Source organism: Cajanus cajan, chromosome 1, assembly GCF_000230855.2.
Source record: "Cajanus cajan strain Asha chromosome 1, NIPB_CcT2T_4, whole genome shotgun sequence".
NCBI lineage: Eukaryota > Viridiplantae > Streptophyta > Magnoliopsida > Fabales > Fabaceae > Cajanus > Cajanus cajan.
The window spans coordinates 1,504,917-1,528,254 of NC_138517.1; the positions used below are offsets into that span (position 1 = coordinate 1,504,917).

General features: G+C 36.5%; 2 protein-coding genes across 3 annotated transcripts; one reads left to right on the forward strand and one right to left on the reverse strand.

The window, feature by feature from the left end:
• Window positions 1–2,189: 2,189 nt before the first annotated feature.
• On the forward strand, window positions 2,190–19,910 carry STT3A (staurosporin and temperature sensitive 3-like A). The gene is made up of 23 exons (XM_083072318.1): window positions 2,190–2,432; window positions 3,270–3,332; window positions 3,528–3,583; window positions 3,694–3,765; window positions 3,910–4,015; window positions 4,101–4,151; window positions 4,439–4,534; window positions 9,538–9,597; window positions 9,691–9,804; window positions 10,305–10,391; window positions 11,779–11,882; window positions 11,975–12,070; window positions 12,336–12,456; window positions 12,542–12,622; window positions 12,704–12,835; window positions 12,937–13,164; window positions 13,520–13,663; window positions 14,614–14,800; window positions 14,873–14,970; window positions 15,116–15,195; window positions 15,280–15,367; window positions 16,497–16,586; window positions 16,693–19,910. Exons 1-23 carry the CDS (start codon window positions 2,316–2,318, stop codon window positions 16,747–16,749), a joined length of 2,328 nt encoding a protein of 775 aa, XP_082928444.1. The 5' UTR covers window positions 2,190–2,315; the 3' UTR covers window positions 16,750–19,910.
• On the reverse strand, window positions 17,335–22,915 carry LOC109788664 (protein unc-13 homolog). Of its 2 annotated transcripts, none has more exons than XM_020347440.3 (5): window positions 22,079–22,915; window positions 20,283–21,146; window positions 19,452–19,907; window positions 19,099–19,288; window positions 17,335–18,700 (listed from the first exon to the last, which is right to left on the reverse strand). In XM_020347440.3, the coding sequence occupies exons 1-5, from the start codon at window positions 22,484–22,486 to the stop codon at window positions 17,769–17,771; spliced, it is 2,850 nt and encodes a 949-aa protein (XP_020203029.1). In that variant the 5' UTR covers window positions 22,487–22,915; the 3' UTR covers window positions 17,335–17,768. The 2 variants fall into 2 exon arrangements, with proteins under 2 accessions (XP_020203029.1, XP_020203030.1); XM_020347441.3 differs by having other exon boundaries at window positions 20,283–21,165; window positions 22,079–22,216.
• Window positions 22,916–23,338: the final 423 nt, after the last annotated feature.

Here is a 23,338-nt window from a genome sequence, read left to right on the forward strand (position 1 = left end):
TGAGTTTGGGTTTCCTAATCAAATGATCGACCTCATCATGAATTGCACTACTTTGACTAGTTTATCCTTAAAATCTTTTATAATTTCATACAAATTGTTTTAAGAATTATTACATTTATAAATCTTGAATCCTAAACCCTAAATCAAAATAATTTTTTATTAAGTTAAAATACGATCTAAAATTCCTTAAATTATAAGTTTTAATGATAACAAACATAAATATTTTTCTAAAGGAAAGTTTTTCAAATCATTTATTAAGACGAATGCACTAAGACGATTAGTTATCTTAACATAAAAGTCTAACAGATGAATCACTTCATCTGTAAATCATTTATTTTGAATTCATATTATTTATGATGTTTGAGGATTAAATAAATCCTTGTGTCTATGATTCCTTAACAAATCGAAATAAAATAGCCTCCTCGATATCCACAATAACAAAAGAGAAAGAAGACATATTTTCCATAAAAAAAACAGACAAGTCCCTTGAATTATTGAAATTCTAAAAAAAAGTTGTTTTGCATTGAAACACATATGACCCCATTCATTTGATATCTAAAAGGTGATAAGTATTTTCTTTGATAAGATAAGAAGTAATAATTTGATAAAAAATATTTAATGTAAGTAGTTAACGCACTAACAAACACTTCTTTCCGTAAGGAATACAAATTGAAGATAGAGGAAACAAACCTACGAGAGATGTTCAAGAATTTATAATGATCATCTTCATTGAACCACATATATAAGGAAGTTTGAAGAATCACAAAAAAAAGAAGAACACACGTTGTAAAAGTTACATTCATTATTTATGTGGATAAATCTCATAATATTAATGTATCAACCCAATTATTTTATCTAATTTTAACTTTGTGTTATTTGAGAGTAAATACATTCAATGCAAGTAACTAATACACTGATGGACACTTCTCTCCACAATAAATGAAAATTGAAAATATATGAAACAAGTGTGTTAGAGAAGCTCAATGATTTGCAACGATTATTTTTACTGAAGCATGTATATTAGAAAGTTTGAGGAATCATAGAAAAAGAATGCATATTCTATTAATTACATTCATTCTTTTTGTGTATAAATCATACACTTAATATTGTTGTATTACGCCTTGAGAGTGAGATGAACAACACAATTATCTTATCTAGTTTTAACTTTGTATTATTACTTTAAGCTTGGAAAGACTTGACTATAAAATAATATTTGATTGCTTTGGGCCTATAGAAACTTGTTTATAAAAGAATATTTGATTTTTTTAAAGTCTAGAGAGACTTTGTGTTAAAGAATATTTGGATAGTTACTTAAAGAAATAAATAAAAGGATGCTTAAGTTGAGCCAGAAGTAACTTGTGAAAGAATACTTATATATTAGTAAAAGATAATAAAACTTGATTGAATTTGATCAAGAATTAGACGTAGTCTCGATGGTTAAGATGAATCGGTATAAAAATATTTTGTGTTCTTTCGATTTACTCTTTCGTATACACTCTAACAATTTCGCTATTGCTTCACTGTTTTAAAAAAATTGTGACTTTTAATTGACACTATTCAATCCTCTTTTTAGTATGTTTTTTTTCTCTACAACTATAAACAATATGAAAAGTGATTTTTAAGTAATTAAAAAATTAAAATCTAATATTAATTTTTTTCATTTATTTGTGGTTCACTTTTAATGTGTTTTTTTCACTATGTTCATTGTCATTTTAGTTCTAACATTAATTAAATTATATATATATATATATATATTAGATAAATGAATTTAATGAGATAAATTTTATATTTAAATTAATAAAAGAAAATTTTAAAAAATGTTTAAAATGAAAATAATCAATGGTGTTAAAGAATAATATTAACTAAAATTTAAAAATTAAAGGATATAATGAATCTTTTAAAAAAATAAAAAAATAAAAAAGTGTTAACTTTAAAAATGACATTTTTTGTATAAACTTGGTAGAAAATTTCGAATCGGGTCGCAGACCTAAACTTTGTTATTGCAACAAAAAATGAAAAACCAGCCATGTCCGAACCGAAGACTTGAGAAGAGAGTCCACGTCCAATCACATAACCCAGAGTGGCAAAAACTCGTCGCAAGCCCAACAAAACTTCGCCACGTCATCAGTAAAAAATTGAAACAAAAACCCAGACCCAATACGGTAATTTCCCATTCCGCAAGCAAACACAGCCTAGTCTTCTCCCTCGGCTCCAGCAACGACTTCCACAGATATAAACCCCAGTGAGTCACACTCCGCGACTCCGAAACTCTCTCTGTCTCTCTCTCTCTTTCTCTCAGCTCAATTTGGCCGTCAATGGCGGCCTCCGATGCTCACACCGGCACCTCCATCAGGCATGCCTTCGGAAACGTCCTCGCGTTCTTCATCCTTCTCCTGATCGGCGTTCTCGCCTTCTCGATCCGTCTCTTCTCCGTAAGCATTTCCTCATTCCTTTCTCTTCCGCAGATCTGGTTTCCTAAGCCTCGTTTATGTTCCTCGCTTTCGTTTTTTCTATGCGATTATTAGCTTCTTAATTCCGCGGTTCAATTTAACCGTTACGCGACTTTCGTCGCGTATGTAACAATCGTCGAGCGTAACTTGTGATATGTTAGTGTTCTAAGTTTTTCCCGTTCACGGTAGCGGAATCTCAGTGACTTAGAGGTAGCTGTTTAGGTTTTGTTTTTTATACGCGACTTGACCGAGGCGTGTTCGTTCGTTCGACGGATAAGTCAACGATTAGAAAAACGTTTGCACCAGTGGTGTAAGAGTGATACTTAGACTGAAATGGTGAAATGCAATGTAGGATAAGATGTTGTTTGTAATTTGTGATGTCATTTCCAATGTGCATGCATTTGAAATGAATTTGAGGTTATAGTATTTAAATTAGATTAAATTATATTAGATTAGATTATAAATTGAAGCCTAACTGTTGGTTGAAACTATAAATTGTAATTTGTATAATAATTGTATTTCGTTAGATTTTTTGTTCTTTGGTTATGGTTCCAGAAGCATGAGTGCGTGAGCACACTCATATTTTGTTGAAATAGTTTTCATAAAAATGGTGATATGGTGTAGTGTAGTCATTTCTGTGAACTGAATAGATATAACTAAAATTCTTGTATTTCTTTATGGACTTATATGTTTCTGAATATTACTTTCAGATGATAACGGTCTTCTGTTTTTTTCCAGCACTCTAGTAGCTTATCTGTTTCCACTTTTTCGGCACAGTTGTTCTTGCACTCCTTCACATTTTTTATGCTTTGTTTACAGGTTATAAAGTATGAGAGTGTTATTCACGAATTTGATCCTTATTTCAACTACAGAGTCACTCAGGTGAGCACTATATGGAATGGAACTATTTTGCATCTATTACTACATTCTATTGGGATGACTGAGGAGTCTCTCAAGCTAGTTAATGACTACAGAAAATTGGAATTTCTTCATGGCTGTAACATTTGTTGAATTTTACTCTATTAATCTCATTGCCATAAAAATTCGCAAAAGATGACACGTATTTGTTGGTTTCAGTTTTTGACAAAGAATGGGATATATGATTTCTGGAACTGGTTTGATGACCGAACTTGGTAAGTTAATGGTGTTTAGGTTGAAACAGGTTTTCCTCTATACATACGTAGTTTAATCAGGTTGCTAAAAGTTTCTGGATATAATGTCTGTGTTATCTTTCCATTTGAAGGTATCCCCTTGGTCGTGTAATTGGAGGGACTGTCTATCCTGGTTTGACATTGACGGCAGGCACCTTATGGTGGTAGGCATTTGAAATGCAGTATATGTTAGTTGTCATATGCTTTTTTCTCTCATGATATACTAATACTAACTATCCATGCAAGCAATTGTTTCAAAGTTTATCTATGGTGGTTGATATTTTTTGATCATTCCTTTCTGGTTTCAGGATGCTGAATTCCCTAAACATACCTCTTTCAGTTGAAACTGTCTGTGTGTTTACTGCACCTATATTCTCAGCCTTTGCTTCATGGGCAACTTATCTTTTGACAAAGGTTTGTCCATGCCAGAATTGCACCTTGCATATTTTTTCTGTTGTTTATGTGCTTCCTAATTTGCTACAGCTGCTTCCTATTGTAGGAGGTTAAGGGTACAGGGGCTGGCTTGACAGCAGCAGTTCTTCTGGCTATGGTGAATTTCTCAACATGCTTTGTGACTTAATGAGATTGTCTTCCAACTTTCCTAATGATCAAAATTATTGCCTTAGCCACTCAACATTCTATATTTGAATGATTAACAAATCAATTTGTAGGAAAAGTAATGGATGCTGGTTGAATAATTACCATGTGTGTTTATACATATATTTGTAAACCAATAATGACTGTTGGTAATAGTTACTCTCTTCTATTATGTTTTGGTTGCTGGTCCCTGTTGACCCTCTAACATATAATTTTTCCTGAATTATGTTGTGTATGCAGGTCCCCTCGTATATATCCCGATCAGTGGCTGGTAGCTACGACAATGAAGCTGTTGCTATATTTGCTTTGATCTTCACCTTCTATCTCTATATTAAGGTGATCTGCAAAAGCAAGCAACTGAACCTTATATTGAATGGCCTTGTATTATAACATTGGCTTCTCTAAATTTTCATACTATTATTAGAATGCACTATTATTATTGTCCATAATGTGCAATTTGAATATTCTGTATGAAGTATGAACTATCAATTCAGTAGCCTCTGTAGATAGAAATCACTAAGGGTCTGTTTACTTTTGTTTTCATTTTCTTCTTTCACTTTTAGCTGCAAAATTGTCACCTTGTTTTCAAAGATTTGTGGAACATAATACAAATAAGAGTTGTGATAGGAGACCTGTGGTTAAACAGGTCTACGTTAGGAGGGAAAAGGGGGACAGTTAGTTAATTTTGTAACTAACTGATGACAGTCAGGTAGGGACTGTTAAATTGTATAAATAGGAGGGAATAAGGGAGAAGAAGGAGGGGGAAGAAGTATTGTATTTTGGGAGAGATAGGCACTCTCGAATTGCCTGATTCATTGTATTCTTTCTTTCTCTTGTGTTGATAGCAAGAACTCAAGAACAATAATACTACAATCTTTCGTTATTCTCAAATTCTCTCTTAATATCCAGTTGAGACCTATCAACTGGTATCAAAGCAGGTACGAAACAGAGGCGATCAAAGATGGAAAAGAAAATGGATTTTAGGTTGGAACAGGTGGAAAAGGGATTGCAAGACATACAGAAGCGCGCGGCTGAGGAAAGTGAATGGCGGCGTAACATCGAGGGGGCTATGCGCGAGATGTTGGAGCAGTTGAAGGAGATGAGAGTAACCATGGGAAGCAACGGCCGCGAAGGGGACGAAATTCATGGGGACCCAAGAGCGGAAAAGAAAGGGTGGATGTGGCGAAACCTGGAACTGCCGCTGTTCCAGGGGGAGGACGTGTTAGGATGGGTTGGGCAGATGGAGAGATATTTCCGATTGAAGGGGGTATTGGAGGACGAAAAAGTGGAGGTTGCGATGGTGGCGATGCAGGGGAAGGCGTTGACGTGGTTTCAATGGTGGGAAGGCAGAAATCCAAATTCTGCGTGGGTGGGTCTCAAAGGGGCCTTGTTGAGACGGTTTCAGCCAGAGATGGTACAAAACCCGTATGAGGTATTGTTGGGCCTTAAGCAAGAAGGGAGTGTGGCTGATTACAGGGAGAAATTCGAGGCAAATTCTAGGCCTCTCCGGATCGGGGATACCAATTATTTGAAGGGGATTTTCTTGAATGGTCTCAAGGAGGAGATTAAAGGGGAATTGAGGTTGCATCAACTCAATTCATTAGAAGAAATTATGGATTTGGCCCTATTGATAGAGTCCCGAAATTCTATTCTCAGGAAGGAAGGGGGTGGATCGTCTGCCACTAATAATAGAGGGGGATGGAGCAAGAACATTTATGGCAGCCGGAGGGATGAAGAGAAGAGGAAGCAAGAGGAACCTACGGTGACGAAGGAAGAAGGAAAAACAAATTGGCGGCGCATGACAGATGCGGAGTACCAAGACAGGAGGAGAAGAGGGATTTGCTTCCGATGTGAAGAGAAGTATTCACCGGGACATGTGTGCAAAAATAAGCAAATTCGAATAATGCTGTTAGAAGAAGGCGTGGTAGTGGAAGATGAAGAGGAGGAAATCCAATGGAGTGGTAAACCATCCACCACAACATTAGATTTTCGGAGCATGGTGGGAATGACTTCAAAACATTCTTTTAAATGCTGGGGGGAGATAGGTGATAATTCAGTTTTGGTTTTGGTGGATTGTGGGGCTTCCCACAACTTTATTGCTGATTCAGTGGTAAGGAAATTGGGGCTGGAGGTGGAGAGAACTGAACCGTATTGGGTGAAGGTAGGGGATGGGCACAGTGTGAAGGCGCAGGGCATGTGCTCAGGGTTGGAAATGGAGTTACAAGGGGTTCCGTTGAGGCAGAATTTCTATCTGTTCGCTTTGGATGGGGTTGACGTGATTTTAGGAATGGAATGGTTGAGGGGGCTGGGAGAAATTAAGGCTAATTTTGATAAATTAACCTTAAGGGTTAGAGTGGGAGGAGGGGTCTATCTAATCAAGGGGGACTCTTCTTTGAGTGTGTTGGAAGCACCCTTGAAAGGCACCCTCAAGCAACTGAAGGAGGAGGACGAAATCTATTGGGTGGAATGTTGTGTGGCAGAAACGGAGTCAGGGGAGAAGATGAGAGCCATTCCGGACAGTATTCAGAAACTCTTGGAGGAGTTTGAGGAGGTTTTCAGGGAACCCCAGGGACTACCCCCGTCAAGAAGGCAAGACCATGCGATCAATTTGAAGGAGGGGGCGGAGATCCCTAACCTCAGGCCATATAGGTATCCATATTATCAAAAAAATGAGATTGAAAAATTGGTGCAGGATATGCTGAGAACCGGAATTATCCGACCTAGCATCAGCCCTTATGCTAGTCCCATAATTTTGGTTAAAAAGAAGGATGAGAGTTGGAGGTTTTGTGTAGATTACAGGGTGCTAAATAAGGTAACCGTCCCAGATAAATTTCCAATTCCAGTTATTGATGAGTTGTTGGATGAACTAACTGGGGCCACTATATTTTCCAAATTGGATTTGAAATCGGGATATCACCAAATTCGGATGAGAGAGGAGGATATTCACAAGACGGCTTTTAGAACGCATGAAGGGCACTATGAATACTTGGTAATGCCTTTCGGCCTTACTAATGCACCCTCAACGTTCCAAGGGCTGATGAACGAAGTATTGAGGCCATTTTTGAGAAAGTTTGTTTTAGTATTTTTCGATGATATATTGGTGTATAGTAGGAATTTGGAAGAGCATCAATACCACTTAAGGCAAGTGCTGAATTTGCTAAAGGAAAATGTGTTGATGGTTAATGGGAAGAAGTGTGAGTTTGCAAGGCCTCAAATGGAGTATTTGGGTCATGTTATTTCGGTCAAGGGGGTGGCAGCTGACCCTTCCAAAGTAGAAGCCATGCTTAAGTGGCCTCAACCTACGAGTCTTAAAGGTTTGAGGGGGTTTCTGGGTCTGACCGGATATTATAGGCGATTTGTTCGTGGCTATGGGGTGATTTCTCGACCACTGACTGAATTGTTAAAAAAGGAAGCATTCGTTTGGAGTGGGGAAGCCACCAAGGCTTTCGATGCACTAAAATAGGCCATGGTCGAATTACCAATTCTGGCCATACCAAATTTTTTCAAACAGTTTGTGGTGGAGTCAGATGCGTCCAGCAAAGGGATTGGGGCAGTGCTGCTTCAAGAGGGCAGACCTTTAGCCTTCATGAGCAAGGCACTTTCTGAAAAGGCCCAGAGCAAGTCAGTTTATGAAAGGGAACTGATGGCGATTGTGGTGGCAGTTCAGAAATGGAGGCATTATTTGATGGGAAGGAAGTTCACTATAAAGACTGATCAGAGGAGCCTCAAGTTTCTTACAGAGCAGAGGTTATTGGGAGAAGAGCATCACAAGTGGACGACCAAGTTATTGGGATTTGATTTCGAAATCCAATACAAACCAGGTTATGAGAATAAGGCGGCTGATGGGCTCTCAAGGCAGATGATGTATGCTGCCATATCAAGAGTGGAAATGGAGGAGTGGCGGAAATGGGAAGAAGAATTCTTGGGGGATGCTGAAATGCAAGCACTAATACAGAAATTGGTCACAGACCCGGATACGGAAAAAGGGTATGAATTGAAGGAGGGAAAATTATTCTTCAAAGGCAAATTGGTTTTACCCCGACATTCGAGCAGGATTCCTCTTATGATCCAGGAGTTCCATGCTTCAGCGATGGGGGGGCATGCTGGAGTCTTCAGGACTTTCAAGAGAGTATCGGCTGCATTTTTCTGGAAGGGAATGAAGAAGGATATTGCCAAATTCGTAACTGAATGCCACGTTTGCCAAATTAATAAGTATCAGACGTTAGCGCCAGGGGGATTGCTGCAACCATTACCGATTCCGACACAAATATGGACTGACGTATCCATGGATTTCATTGGTGGACTCCCAAGAGCTTTAGGCAAGGATACCATTTTGGTGGTGGTAGACAGATTGTCCAAGTACGCTCATTTTTTACCCCTATCACACCCTTTTTCGGCACAAGAGGTGGCTCAAGTGTTCATTCAGGAAGTGGTGAGACTACATGGATTTCCGGAATCCATTGTAACGGACAGGGACAGATTGTTTTTGAGTCAGTTTTGGTCGGAGTTGTTTAAATCAGCAGGTACGAAATTGAAATATTCTTCTGCATATCACCCCCAGTCAGATGGACAGACAGAAGTGGTGAATAGGTGTTTGGAGGATTACTTGAGGTGTTTTGTAGGGGATAAACCCAAGCAATGGCCTAGATGGTTAGCTTGGGCAGAATTTTGTTTTAACACTCATTATAATCAGTCTTCGGGTATGACCCCATTCAAGGCTGCGTATGGAAGGGATCCTCCTGCGATTTTCAAAGCTCAAACTTTTCCTTCCAAGGTGAAAACTCGTGGGAGACAGCAACCCAGATGCAGATTGCATTTCCACAATTCCACCTTGAGGACAAGGTGATTGCTAGAGGGGGGAGTATTGATAGGAGACCTGTGGTTAAACAGGTCTACGTTAGGAGGGAAAAGGGGGACAGTTAGTTAATTTTGTAACTAACTGATGACAGTCAGGTAGGGACTGTTAAATTGTATAAATAGGAGGGAATAAGGGAGAAGAAGGAGGGGGAAGAAGTATTGTATTTTGGGAGAGATAGGCACTCTCGAATTGCCTGATTCATTGTATTCTTTCTTTCTGTTGTGTTGACAGCAAGAACTCAAGAACAATAATACTACAATCTTTCGTTATTCTCAAATTCTCTCTTAATATCCAGTTGAGACCTATCAAGTTGTTTTCACAGTTTCATGTACAAATCTTCGAAAACAAGCAACAAATTGAATTTGTAAATAACAGTGAAAATAAAAAATAAAAAATAGAAATTGTTTCCTTAACGTAAACAGCCCCTAATGTTTGCATTATTTTTAATATAAGTTTCTAACTTGATTTACATGTCATGTAGACGCTTAATACAGGGTCCCTCTTTTATGCCACTTTGAATTCCATAGCATACTTTTATATGGTAAGCTTTTTATGCCATGTTATTTATCTTGATTTTCTTTGCCCTTGCTCCTGCCCCCTCTTATTTATGTCATCTTCGTTTCTTATCTTTCAGGTTTGCTCATGGGGAGGGTACACTTTTATCATTAATCTTATTCCGATGCATGTACTCTTGTGCATAGTAACTGGTCGCTATTCTTCTCGACTGTATATTGCATATGCACCTCTTGTAAGTATCTGTTTCAGACACAGTTATATTAGAGTTTAATCAAGTACATTTTCCTTTTTCAATTGGAAAATTGCAATGCAGATAGTACATTACTTGGGCTTGATATAGTAATCTGTAATTTGGATAATATGAGCGTCCTGAGGGAGTTTGGGTAAGGTTTAACAACAACAAACAACAACAAAAGCCTAATCTCACTAGGTGAGGTTGGCTTTAAGTTTAAGGTTTAACAGATTGATATAATGCTGTACAAAAAGGTTTAACTCGTAAGTTTCAACATGTAGATGCAGAATTTATTTATGCATAATCTCTGCATTTTACTAGATTAGAGAATGGGTCATTCATTTGATGTCACATTTACTACTTTATGTGACTTCATCACATTTTTGTTTAAAATTACATGTCAGAGGTATTTTAGGTCTTGATGTGGATTGTATATTTGGAACTTATCTCAACATCATCTTATCTTGTTCCTGGTTCACATTATGATTTTCTTAATGCAGGTTGTATTGGGCACCCTGTTGGCTTCCTTGGTACCAGTGGTTGGGTTTAATGCTGTAATGACTTCGGAGCATTTTGCATCATTTCTAGTGAGTTCTCCCCTAGCCTTTGGATTATTAAGTTGAACTCTGCCTTAAAGAAGATAATTGACCAAGAGCATGTTTTAGCCTAAGATTTTTATTGCATACCTTGTGAATGCTTTATTTTCAATTGAATAGTTAACCAAATATTCTTTGTTTTTCTTTGATTATATGGAGGGAGAAATTAAGTGTTAATATCTCAACAAAGAGTATAAATAACCCTTTAGCAAGTCAGTATTCTTAAAATCGGATTATGAACATGGAAGCTGTTAACTTTGTTGGGATAACTGAAAAGTACAAATGTTTTTATGAAAGATCATCGTACAGACATAAATTATAAACACTTTGTTTAGTAAATAATCCTTGGTTGTGACTACTTTTAATACAACAAGAGAAGTTTTTTCTTTAGTTAGGGTTACCATGCTCTGTTAAACAAAATTTCATAAAGGTTACATGAACAACTTCACTTGTGACTCTCCAACGTTAAATGGGTGGTACTCCAACTTTAAATTCATTCCTCATCTTGTCTAGTATACCCATTCATCTATCACAACAGTTTTATCTTTGCAACACTAAGCTAGTGCTCCTGTTGTAATTTCACCACTCAATATTTAGTGTCATAAAGCATTGCTGAATTTGTGGATGTTGATAAAAGTTTCGTTTGAATTTGAGTGGCACAAAAACTATGCCGGTAGCATTTCTCCATTTCTTTTTCACTCAACTTGAATCCTATGGTTTACTTTGCCTTCTATTAATATTTTTTGTGGAAAAAAAATAACTTATCAAAACAGAACTCAAACAAGAATTGAACCTTGAACTCCTTACTACATCAAGACGGGAGTTGAATTTGTTGAACCTTCAAAGTGTATGGCAGCGGTAGAAAATTAAGAAAAACAAGTATAATAGGGATGACATGTGTTGCACAATGATGACCCATCAAGTTGAAACACAATGAATTTGTAGACATGTAACATGACCAATGTGTAAATGGATGCAATGTCTTTTCATTAAAGTATAGTTAAGTTAATTTCATTTCCACACGAACAAATCTTTAAAGCCATTCCTAATCCTTAATAATTTATGCTGTCTTTTATATATGGGGTATATTATAATATAATTATTTCCACTATCTTGTTAACATTATAATTCAGATTGTCTGCAAATCTCATGCAAGCTTTTAAATGTAATCTTCTAATCTAATTATTATATAAATTCTATTTATTTTCCAAGTCTACTCAATCATTATTAAGCACTGATTATATACTAATTTGTCACTAATCTATTCAACTCAATTAAGCATATACAATCATTTTGTGTGTATTTTTCTTCTTTCCTTCTCTTTATATCTCACTCACATTTTAGCTTAATTGAAGTTTACCCAATTTTTCTTGTGCAGGTTTTCGTTATCATCCATGTAGTAGCTCTTGTGTACTATATTAAAGGAATTCTTTCCCCAAAAATGTTTAAAGTAGCTATGGCACTAGTTGTTTCTGCTGGCCTGTGGGTGTCCCTTTGCTTGGCTTTTTTGACTATTCAAAACATTGCAGGTGGATGTTAAACTAGTACCTGTGCTTTTCTTGTTTATTTTGCAGGGCAGTGTGTTGTGCAATGGTGGCAGTACTCGTAGCATTGGTAGCTTCAAGCCCAACAAAGGGATGGAGTGGAAGAAGTTTAAGTCTGCTAGATCCGTAAGTGCTGTGTTTACAATCTTAAATATCATTCAAGTTCTTAAAAAATTTATTAAAATATTTTTTTCCACCTAAAATGATATTTTCTGATTAAGGAGATTGTTTGTTGGTCATTCAATTTCATAATAACTATGGAAGTTACCTAATATAGCCCAAACAAGTGTCCTTTAAATTTACCTTTCTTTGTCATTTTGCAAAATGTATTTATTTTATGATTTGGCTCCAACCCTAAGTAGTAGTAATTAATTTGTTTCTTGTGTGACAGTACTTATGCAAGCAAGTATATACCGATCATTGCTAGTGTTAGTGAGCACCAGCCACCTACATGGCCTTCATACTTTATGGACATCAATGTCTTGGCATTCCTGGTTCCAGCTGGCATTATTGTGAGTTTTTTTTTTTTTTTAATTATTTGTTTTATCTTGTTGTATTCTATATAAACTAAATTATGGAGGTGCTTACCTATTGTAGGCATGCTTTTCTCCGCTATCTGATGCAAGCTCTTTTGTGGTACTTTATATTGTTACATCTGTATACTTTTCTGGAGTCATGGTAAGAATAATAATGGAGGTGGTTTTTCTTCCAATTGCATTTTTATTATATTATTGAGCACAAAATCTTGCTGAATATCAGGTTCGCTTGATGCTTGTACTTGCTCCAGCAGCATGTATCTTGTCTGGGATTGCTCTTTCTCAGGCTTTTGATGTTTTCACAAGATCTATAAAGTTGCAGTTGCCCAGCCTATCGGATCATTCTAATGTTGATGTAAGCATTTGTTTTAATCATCACTTGTTTTGGTATTACTTCATGCTGTTTTGGTCATTTTATGAGTTTGCTTTGTTCAAATTGTGCTCTTGACAATCAAGGCAGGGGAAGCCAGTTCTGAAAGTGTAGTGCCAAATGATTCAGTGAAGACTGATAAAAGCGAGGACACATCAAAGGAACGGACCTCAAAGAAGAGCAGGAAGAAGGAAAAGGAACCTGTGGAAAAGCCTGTTAGCAAGTCACAAACTAAGAAAAGGCTTTTGGTTTTACCTCTGGAAACATCCATCATTGCTATTATCTTGCTTGTGTTGCTAGGTGCCTTCTATGTGGTAATTTCCTAAGCATGATATCATTCATTTGAAGTTTCCTTGGTTTTTAAGGTAGATTATTCATTTGATACAAGCTTTTTGGTGTTGTCCACTTGGAGTTTACCATTTATTTCTTCCTTTTTATTTAACTAATATTTTTTGTTAATATAATTTTATAACTTTCTGTTTTAAATGTATCTCTAGTCTCTTTCTACTTAAAAGTTGACGTGTTCTGCTGGTTAAATCTCAATTAGAAGAATGGTGTTTACTGTTAGACTCTTTTTTTTTCCCTCATTTTCTTTATGAACAATAATGCCCTTTCATGCTATTGTGTTTGTTATAATTAAGTTCCTGACTATCTTGATTGCTCATGCAGGTTCACAGTGTATGGGCAGCAGCAGAAGCTTATTCAGCCCCTTCTATTGTTCTAACATCACATTCACATGATGGACTTCACGTTTTTGATGATTTTAGAGAGGCTTATGCTTGGCTGAGTCATAATACAGAAATAGATGATAAAGTAAGCTCTATGGGATTTGGTAATTTTACTGCTGAAGTGCATGTCTTTACGCATGTTGATAACCCTGCCAACATTAATTATCTTTTCCTTTTTCTCTTACAAGTTCAGAATTGAAGCTAATTATTACCGATATTCTCTCTGAAAAAGACTTGGAATAAATGGTGATGGTTAGCTTGCATGATTTTCTGTGTTTTGTTCTAATTCCTGTAATTTACATCATGTTTCGAAATGAAATCAATTTTTTGCATGACAAAATTTAAATGTACAAAATATGATAGATGATGGTTAGCTTGCATGATTTCCTGTGTTTTGTGCTAATTCCTGAAATTTACATTATGTTTGAAACATAAATCAATTTTCTGCATTATAAATTTAAATGGACGATATGACAGATGATGTTTCCTTAGATAGAGACAGTTGGCCATTGAGGCTGCTGGTAATGAAACTTGACGATATTCACTAGTTTGATGTTATGGAAAGTGAAATTCGATTGAGACTTGAGGTGATTTAAGTATTTTATAAATTAACTTGGGGCATAGTCTATTCCTTGCAAGTTATTTGGTCCCCTGAACGTGTTGGTTCCTTTTCCATTTTTTCTCAATCATTGGAAATTTCGTGACAAGTTTCTTAATGATTCATACTGTCTATATGGATTTTGTGAAAATTATAATTAATAAACTCCTTAGAAGAAAGCTCTGAAGTAGGCATATTGATTTAATAATTTTCAAATTTTTTATAATACACTAACAAAATATTGATTTAACTAACCACTTGAGTACATAAATGTTTCTAACTTGTATATTTTACGGCCTTAAATTCCTTAATTGTCTTCTCCCTAAATGTTTCTACTTGATCATTCTTTACCCCAATTGAAGAGAAAATAAGTGCTGGTTAAAAGTTAAAACACATTGTGAATGTTGAGGTATTGACGCTCATAAAATTCCTTGTAGGTGGCATCTTGGTGGGACTATGGGTACCAAACAACTGCTATGGCTAACCGAACTGTCATTGTTGACAATAATACCTGGAATAACACACATATTGCTACTGTTGGCACTGCCATGTCATCTCCAGAGAAGGCAGCTTGGGAAATTTTCCACTCATTGGATGTCAAATATGTTCTTGTTGTCTTTGGAGGTCTGCTTCTTTCTCTTTATTGGGATTATCTCAAGTCACCTCGTTCTGATTTGATTCTATAATTATTAACAGGACTCGTCGGCTATCCCAGTGATGACATCAATAAGTTCCTGTGGATGGTTCGCATTGGAGGGGGTGTATTCCCTCACATAAAGGAACCAGATTATTTAGTAAGTTAAATGAGTAACATGGGTTGTTAAATATTTTATCATGCTCTTGATATTTTAATGTGGAAAACAGATCATACTCTAGCCTTCAATAATATTAAACTTTTGAGGAGTGTTAATACCCCTTTTTTCTTTCAAATTTCAAAAGAGGGATGGTCAATATCGGATTGATTCCATGGCCACACCAACCATGCTAAACTGCCTCATGTATAAACTTTCATATTACAGGTCAGCTTTTCTGTAAAATTAGTTTGAAAATTTCTGTTTTCAACTGTTCTGCTACCTAACTCCCTTATCCTGCTTTTGCTCCAGATTTGTGGAGACAGATGGTAAAGCTTTTGACAGAGTGAGGCGGACAGAGATCGGAAAGAAATATTTTAAACTTACACATTTCGAGGAGGTCAGATTGTTTCTATTGAAACTATTTCCAGTGTTAAATAATTGTCCGGAAATTTTCTTGCTGTGTATTTCATCTATTATGATCCTCGAATTAATTTTGGTGCATGCATGATGAACTAACCATGGTATTTGCTATAACCAGTACTGTACAGTTTCCTTAAATAACTTTTTTTTTTGTTTGAAAAAATATAACTCGTTTAAAATGGCTAACATTTGTTGGTTGTTAGCATGTGTATGTGTTTAGATGTTTATTCTGGGTTGCTCTGTACTAGTCTACCATCATATGCCAATGCTCACTTTATCGCATACTTTATTATTGATGACTTGATATACTATTAAAATTTACCATTTGAAATTTTGAATAGTACATTTTAGTTTACCTTTAGTAGTCGATATTTTTCTCTCTAAACATATCAATTTGATTGCATTGTCTCATGCTTATAAGTTTCCTTCGGATCTTTACCCATCCATATTTTCTTCTTTTGTACACTACTTTGGTTTGTACTTGATTTGCCAATACTCTCTTTGCATCCCATAACTCAAATTAATGATTTGGTCTCTCAAATCAGGGAGAAAAGAAAGAGTACTCAAACTTTAGATTTGGAATATAAGCTTTTACTGGCTTTAAAATTTTAGCCTTTCTATACTTGAAGTTTATTTAGTTTCCATTTATTGGATTAGTAAATAGTTTTTTCCGTACAATTTTTGTTAATAAGGAAAAGCGTAATATTATATTATCTTGTAATATGTTCTTATTAATCCTCTTAATGCTTGGAAATTCAAATGAAAAAGTAAATACATTTAATATGGAAATATAAAAAGCACTTAATACTTCTTTCCATCTAGTAAGTTGGACATTCGGTGTGAAAAAATAATAGGAGAATTTAAAATTAGCATCCTTGCCAACCACTTAATTCCGATGGATTAAAAAAAAGTTTAGGAATTGATAAATAGATTTTTTTTATATTATTTAAATCACAATGGGGTTGCATTTATAAATACGGTGGGGGTGTGTTCTTAGTTCTTACCCTAAAGTAAAATTTCTATTTTCGACCCCTTTACCAATACTTTAAAAGCGCAGTATCTATGGTCTTACTGATGATGGTAGTCGTGGCTTTTAACGCATTCAGGTGTTCACAACTCACCATTGGATGGTTCGGATATACAAGTTGAAAACACAAAAGAACAGGATTCGTGGAAAGATTAAGAAATCAAAATCGGTACGTATATGATTGTTGTTTTATGTGCCTTTGATTTCTTCTTAATATTTGATCGCAGGTTACTTAAGCTAGCCATGACTGGTCACTTTTTTTCCATGTTTTGCAGAAAGCAAGCTCAAAAACCACCTCGAAAAGAAAAGGACTAAAAAGGAACCCCTTTTAGTTAGGTTTTCATTTCTTTTAGGTGAGTTTATTTCTTAGTGTGCGTTTCATGTATACGTGTATACAACTAATGCAATTGCCATGAAAGATTTTGCCGGCATTATTAGCTACACTCGAGTATTTAATGATCAAACGAAAATTTTGAAGCTAAAGATATTTTGACTGAATGTTTAAGATCTCGTTATTAGGATGAAATGCCCGTCGGATAGTATTTCTTAATATTTTTCTGACCATGTTCACGGCATATATCATAAGGGTTAAAAATAAAAAATAATATAATACTGTTTTTTCTCATGATAAACGATACCGTTACTGTCCTAGTAAGTACTTTCCCTTTTAAAATGCCTTGTTTGATCGTATATCTAGGCTTAGTCCATTATGCCTTGGCATGGCGCCATGCCGCCTCGTCAATTTTCTGTCGACTTGTGAGGAAATATTAATGGTAATTTAAAGCAGGATTTTTGGGTAATTGAAAACACATTCATTTAGTTGTCACCTTTCCTACATACGTAATTGGATTCCTCACGTTAATTGAATAAATTGTTTAGTCTTTAATGGCTTATTCAATACAGCTCAGCCTCCAAGATTAAGGAAAGCACGAAGAATTTTATTTCATTTACAAGATAAAGGTGAAGAACCAAGTAGTTTTTGTGGGGGAAAATTACATAGCCGCACAAATAAATAGACCAGTCATTTTCAAATTATAAAACAAATAACCGATATAAATACATCTCTGTATTACCGTGCTATCAGTAATCGCATTTTGACACGATCTGAAAATAAGCCAACAAATTAGCAAACCAAAGAATCACACCTGTACATTGCATACTTTGAGCATTATTGACGATAAAGCACCATATTTCCTATAGTTAATCAGTAAGAGTGTAATGCATACCGTGCCACCTTTGCCTCGATCACGTCCTCAAAACAAGGCCAGGGTTTCACAACACAAAAAGGAACGAACAAACAATTTATATTGGGTGGGAAGGCGTGGCATATCAGAGTGGTTACTTGTCAATGTTAGACCTTCGTAGGCAAGTTGTAATTCTTCTTAAGGAACTTAGCAGCTGCTTCATCATTCCTATTACACAAAACTCGCAAAAGTGTATTTGGCTCTGTTGGGCTCCATTGATCCGCTGTTGGAGGCAATGGAAGCCGGGATTTAGCTGTAGGACCATACATTTCCATAGTAAGTTGACTAAATTGCTGAATTATGTGCTCACTATCAGCACCAAACAAGGGAAGTACACCTCTGACAGTGGTGGAATGCTTTTCTATCAACTCAATAGGCAATCCATCTCCATTGGACCAGAACAAGCCAGTCAGAAACTTGAAATCTTCCTCTATGGTAACAGAATCTTGCAGAGAGAAAGCACGTGATGGACCTCCACCTAACAAAACCAACAGGAACCCTTCAAAAGAAGCCTGCATTACTTCAACAATCACACGTGTTCTAACTTTATCATGCACTGTAGAAGATACGATCTCCAAGTATTTCTCAAGCTCCTGAAGAAAAGGCTCAATCCTGGCTGATGCAACTTCTCCAACATATAGGCCATCCCAAAGAACATGACATAGATCATGGAAAACGATTTTGTATGCGACACACTCACAGAGTTGATGGATGCCTTCCACAGCAGCAGATGCAGAAAGCTTGAACTTCAAGCTCACCCCATTTGCTATGTCTCCATTAGAGGATTTAGAACTGCTGAGATTGGCAACTATCCTCTTCTCCAAAACCCCTAACTCCATACGAATGCGCTGCATAGTATTGATGCAAACACACATCTGGGTTACATCAAATGAGCTGTCTTCGTTTGTGGTTCCAACATGGGCTTTCCTCCTCTGATTTACTTGTGCCTTTTCTTTTTTCCTAAATACACCATTAAATTTTGATCTTGTTGAACACCGGGTCAATGCAGGCAAAGTTGGGATGAAGCTACTCCGGCTCCCTGCAGATAAAAAAAAGAAAGAAAGAAAGAAAGAAAGGGAAATCCTGGTCACACAATGATTGAAATACTCCCCTAGGGAAATCCAGGTCACACAATGATTGAATAACTCCCCTTGGTAAGAGTTCATTTAGATAAACTTCTCCAAAAGAACTCTTGAGAGGAAAACAAACGAATGAAAAATGAAATAAACTTTTCCACAAGTTAAAATTAACTTATGCTAAGTTTGTTTGTAATTTTTTGGAAAAATAAGAGTTTATTCAAATTAACTTATGCATAAGTTAATTTTACCTTTTGAAGAAACATTTAATTTTTTCTTCTTATTTTTTCCTCCTATAAGTGCTTCTAGAAAAATTTATTCAAACAGACCCTTAAACAAATGTTATGCTGTAAATATATACCGCAGCCCGATTTGGCTTTCAAAATGTACTGTTGGAGAGATTTGTCAAGACCGGCCATCAGTTCAGGAAGCAAATCTGCATGCATGGGTATAGGCAACAGAAAGAAAGCCTCCAGAGTGTCATCTATGATTCGTAGAACTTCAACAGCAGAAGGAGCAAAACCCTCTTTATTTGCCCGTGGATTCCATACCTGTGAGATGCAATGGAGAAGTTAAAAATTATATTATAACTTTTAAACTTACCAACAACAATATCTTAAAAATTAAATGGAACGAGAAACATTTTGCTCGATAAAAAGAAAAATAAATACCATGTTAACTTGATTAGCTTAAGAGCATAAAAAATTGGCATACCTCTTGTCGAACATTTCTGTCAACCCATTCCCCCAATCTATCTACTCGGATATTTACCCATGACTTAACCAAACTAGCAATCACAGCTTCAGCTTCATAAGGTTGCATCTCCCTTATAATGGATTTTCCACCATCTTCACTGTCAACAGAATCTTCCACTGCTATCTGCACCAGATCTTTCTCCAATTTGTCAGCGGCTATCAGCACGTCTATAGCATCGGGTGTCAACTCGTTAATACCCTTAACATACTTCTTCAACTCGTTTCCATAACAGACATGAAGGGTGGCAACGGCAACACCAGCAGCAAGAGGATGCCATCTCTTCAGTTTGGGACTAAATATTGCTTTCTCATTAATAGCCAATTCAATAATATCTCGTGCAAGGACAGACAGAATAGGAAAGGCTTTATTCTGTTTTCTAGATGGATGCTTGCTGGGGTCCAGTTTCTCCAATTTCTGCCTTAAAGGAGATTAAAAAGAGTTAGGTCATACTAATGGCACCACATTAGGCAATTAGCTTTGTAAAATAAAGTAACATAAAATTGAAAACCCAATTGGAGAATGCTGAGACATAAAACAAAGAGTTTTAGCTTATAATTTATCCTTGTACATTACAGAAGTGGTAAGCTCCTGCAATGCATAAAAAGAACTAATACCAACTTTGTAAACATAAGGAAAACTTGAGCAGAAGTATTTTTAGAAATATGTCATAATTTATCCTATTTCAGTCAGTGGTATCAAAAGTATAACATACAAATATGTCATGATTTATCATGTCTACCATCTGAAAGAGAGTATTCATATTTAGGGAGCTTAAATGACAGAACTTGCCTGAACAAAAACAGCACGCAAAGATGATCTAATATAATTATCAACTCTAGAGTAGTCAACATCAGCTTCTTTCTTCTGCCGATTGTTCACATGAGAGATATCTTCTAATATCTTTGCTGATAATACTGCAAGAGAAACTACACTTTCCATTGATTCAATATTACCATTATGGAAAGCATCATGGTATGCAAGGAGCCTTTTCTCTGCCCAACTTAGTATCAAACTCAATGTGTTTCTCAAAATTTTTGTGTAGAAAGGATCTTTCGAACCCCCAGTATCTTTCCCAACTTCTTCCAATAGATTACTGGATGCAAAAAGCAGATCATTCTCCACTTGACCAGTGACAACATACCGATGAAATAAGACCCACGAGAAACAAATATTATGCAGTGTCTCGTTAATTCCAAGCATAACCCAGGTCTTTTTAATGAGCTCTAAGACCTCATCAACCTCTTCTATCACAGAAGTTTCTGCATGAATATCAAAACAAGCTTCTAAAAGAGTTTGGTAGATCCAAAGGTTCAGTGGTAAACCATCAGCCCAATGGCACGTCTCAGAAATAGACCCATCAGATGATCTGCAAGCAAGAGATATAACTACACTCCGGAGGGTTTGCATTGATTCACCGTTTTTACCAACATCCATGGGTTTGTCAAGTGCTCCACGGATTATGCGCCGGAGGCTCTGTGCAGAAGTGTCTGCCTTATCCAACGGAAGGCGAGGATACAAGAGGAGTCCAGCTTCAAGAACCTTCAAGTTTCTCCTCAACCAAGCCTCATACTCTTGTTGGCTTGGAAAATCTAAGCTCCTGAACAGTTGTATCAACTCTAGTGGAAGAACCACTGACTCCATGCGTCTTCCAAGCTATTTCATGAACAAAGACCTAGTAACTTATGATTGTGATTAAACACATGTAAGGAACCATAATGCACATGTTGAAACTTTACATTTTGATCCACATGTTTGTATATAAAGGGATGAAGTGAAATTAACCCTTTTCTAGAAGTAGGAAATATATCCCACTTGATGGTCACCAAACAAGTTATAAACAAAAGTAAAAAAAGATTGATCACTGGTTTTTGCCACCCATCATGAGTAACAACCGGTGGTCAATCTTTTGTCATCAATTTTAGCACAAAATCAAAAGCAAAGAGTAATTAGTCATCCGGGGTTAAAACTCAAGCAGAACATTCAACTCAATTCCAACACACTCCGTCAGTCAAAACAAGTCAAACAAATCGTCACTCATTTGAAAAACCAGAACGAGATAAAACTGCATAAAACTTCAACCGCAAGACAAGCAAAGCAAAAATCAACTGACGAGTCCAAATTAAACACCCCAACCTTAAAATTTGAAAGCTTAAAATTAAACACTCCACCCATTTCTCACTGCTAGTAAAAGAAAATTCCAAATTTCCAACTTCTAACAACTCCTTAAATTTTAAAATGAGACTGTCACAAGTCATTCAGTCACAACTAACTCCATGTATGGAAACTTCTTCAATAACCACTCAAGTCATTCAACTCTAATTTTTATAATGATATTATTGGTACAAAATATTTATAGATGTTAATATTGACTGATCTTTACGAGAAACTGATTAACCACTTTAAATGAATTCTCCCCTCTAATCACATTTTTTCTATCTATAAAATTCAAAACTGAAACCTTACTTAAGAGAAGTGAGTAGAGTCTAGCCTCAATGGGACCAAGGACTGTATAAAAAATTTATAAACTAAACTCCAAATTTGGTAATTAAGTAAGTAAAGTCCAAAATAAATAAAAAAATTAAAACCTGGCCTGCAGCTATTCTGAGAAATGCTCTTCTAATTCTGGTATCACTCTGCTCTGAAATCCTCATCTGCACTCTCACCAACTCCCCCGTCGTCGCCGCGCGCTTGCTACCCTTCGACGACGTCGTTTTCAGCCCAAGAGCCTTCTTCACCTTGCTCGCCGCCGTCGAAGTCAGCGACCGGTGCAGCGACGGCGCCGCCGCCGGCGCCCTGTCCCGATCCCCCCTCTCCGACTGCGAAATGAAAGTGAGCGGCTTCGGCCCCGAACTCCGGCAGGCCCCGACGAGGATCTCGTACGCCGTCTCCCGGAGCTCCGATGGGGCGAAATTCGGAGCCGGGTCTCCGAACGGCGACGGAAGGTCCTCGATCGGGTGCACCGGCATCGCGTTCTGGTGCCTCTTGGCGGACATTGGTGACGACCCAGATGAGGAATCGGAACGGTTTTGATGTGGGGTGGGGCAAGTTTGAAACTTTTTTGGGGCGCGTGAAGTGGGGTTTGGGTTTTGGTTTCTCTGCTTGGGTGTCAGAGAAAGTGTTTGTGTTTGTTTGGCCCTTTGTGTCTGTAATCTGTTATTCTTGCTTGACTTTGAAGATAGATAGGTGGCGTGGTGTGGGCCAGAGGAAGAATTAAAGAAAGAGAGAAAATTTAGAGAAAGAGAGAGAGAGAGAGAGAGAGTGTGTAAGGGTTTGTGTTTGAAGTTGAAGAAGGAGTTGGCGGTGGTTGGAGGGTGTCTGTCTGTGAGTGAGAGAGGGAGAGGGCAGAGAAAAGGAATCTGGGAATAAAGGAGAAAGAAAAATTACAACTTTTTTATTATTGGATTTATTTGGTGGATATATGATAGATAAGATGAGGCTGTTTCTGTTTTCATTATTCATTTCTTAATGTGTATGTTGCCAGTGAGTGAATCTTGTATACTATGTTTTTCTGACATTGACTTGGATGCATTTTTTTATCTTGTTCGGTTATTCTTTAATTTCCTTGTGCTTGTCGTTTGTGTGTGTGAAATGTCACTTTATCTTTTTTTTTTTTTTTTTTCTTCTTCTTTTGGTTGAAATTTGGAAGAGAGAAAATGAGGTTAATAAAGGGGTAATTAAGATTTACAATTACTTAACTATTTGTGATTAATTTAGTCTGCAAATTCAGTTACTATAGATTTGTCTTCTTTATAGGAAAAGAATTTTAATTTTCTTTTTTACTCGGAATTTTAATTAAACGATATCATCATCGCATTTTTTTTAATCTATTTATAGATCGAGTACAT

Bases quoted from the DNA above. Each gene is read 5' to 3' on its own strand.
- STT3A (XM_083072318.1), top strand. From the start codon at position 2,316: ATGGCGGCCTCCGATGCTCACACCGGCACCTCCATCAGGCATGCCTTC. The intron at 2,433-3,269 runs GTAAGCATTTCC...CTTTGTTTACAG, and splicing joins TCTCGATCCGTCTCTTCTCC to GTTATAAAGTATGAGAGTGT. The intron at 13,664-14,613 runs GTAAGCTCTATG...AATTCCTTGTAG, and splicing joins ATACAGAAATAGATGATAAA to GTGGCATCTTGGTGGGACTA.
- LOC109788664 (XM_020347440.3), bottom strand. From the start codon at position 22,486: ATGTCCGCCAAGAGGCACCAGAACGCGATGCCGGTGCACCCGATCGAG. The intron at 21,147-22,078 runs GTTTTAATTTTT...TTCATGAAATAG, and splicing joins TCAGAATAGCTGCAGGCCAG to CTTGGAAGACGCATGGAGTC. The intron at 19,908-20,282 runs GCAAGTTCTGTC...CCTTTAAGGCAG, and splicing joins TGCGTGCTGTTTTTGTTCAG to AAATTGGAGAAACTGGACCC.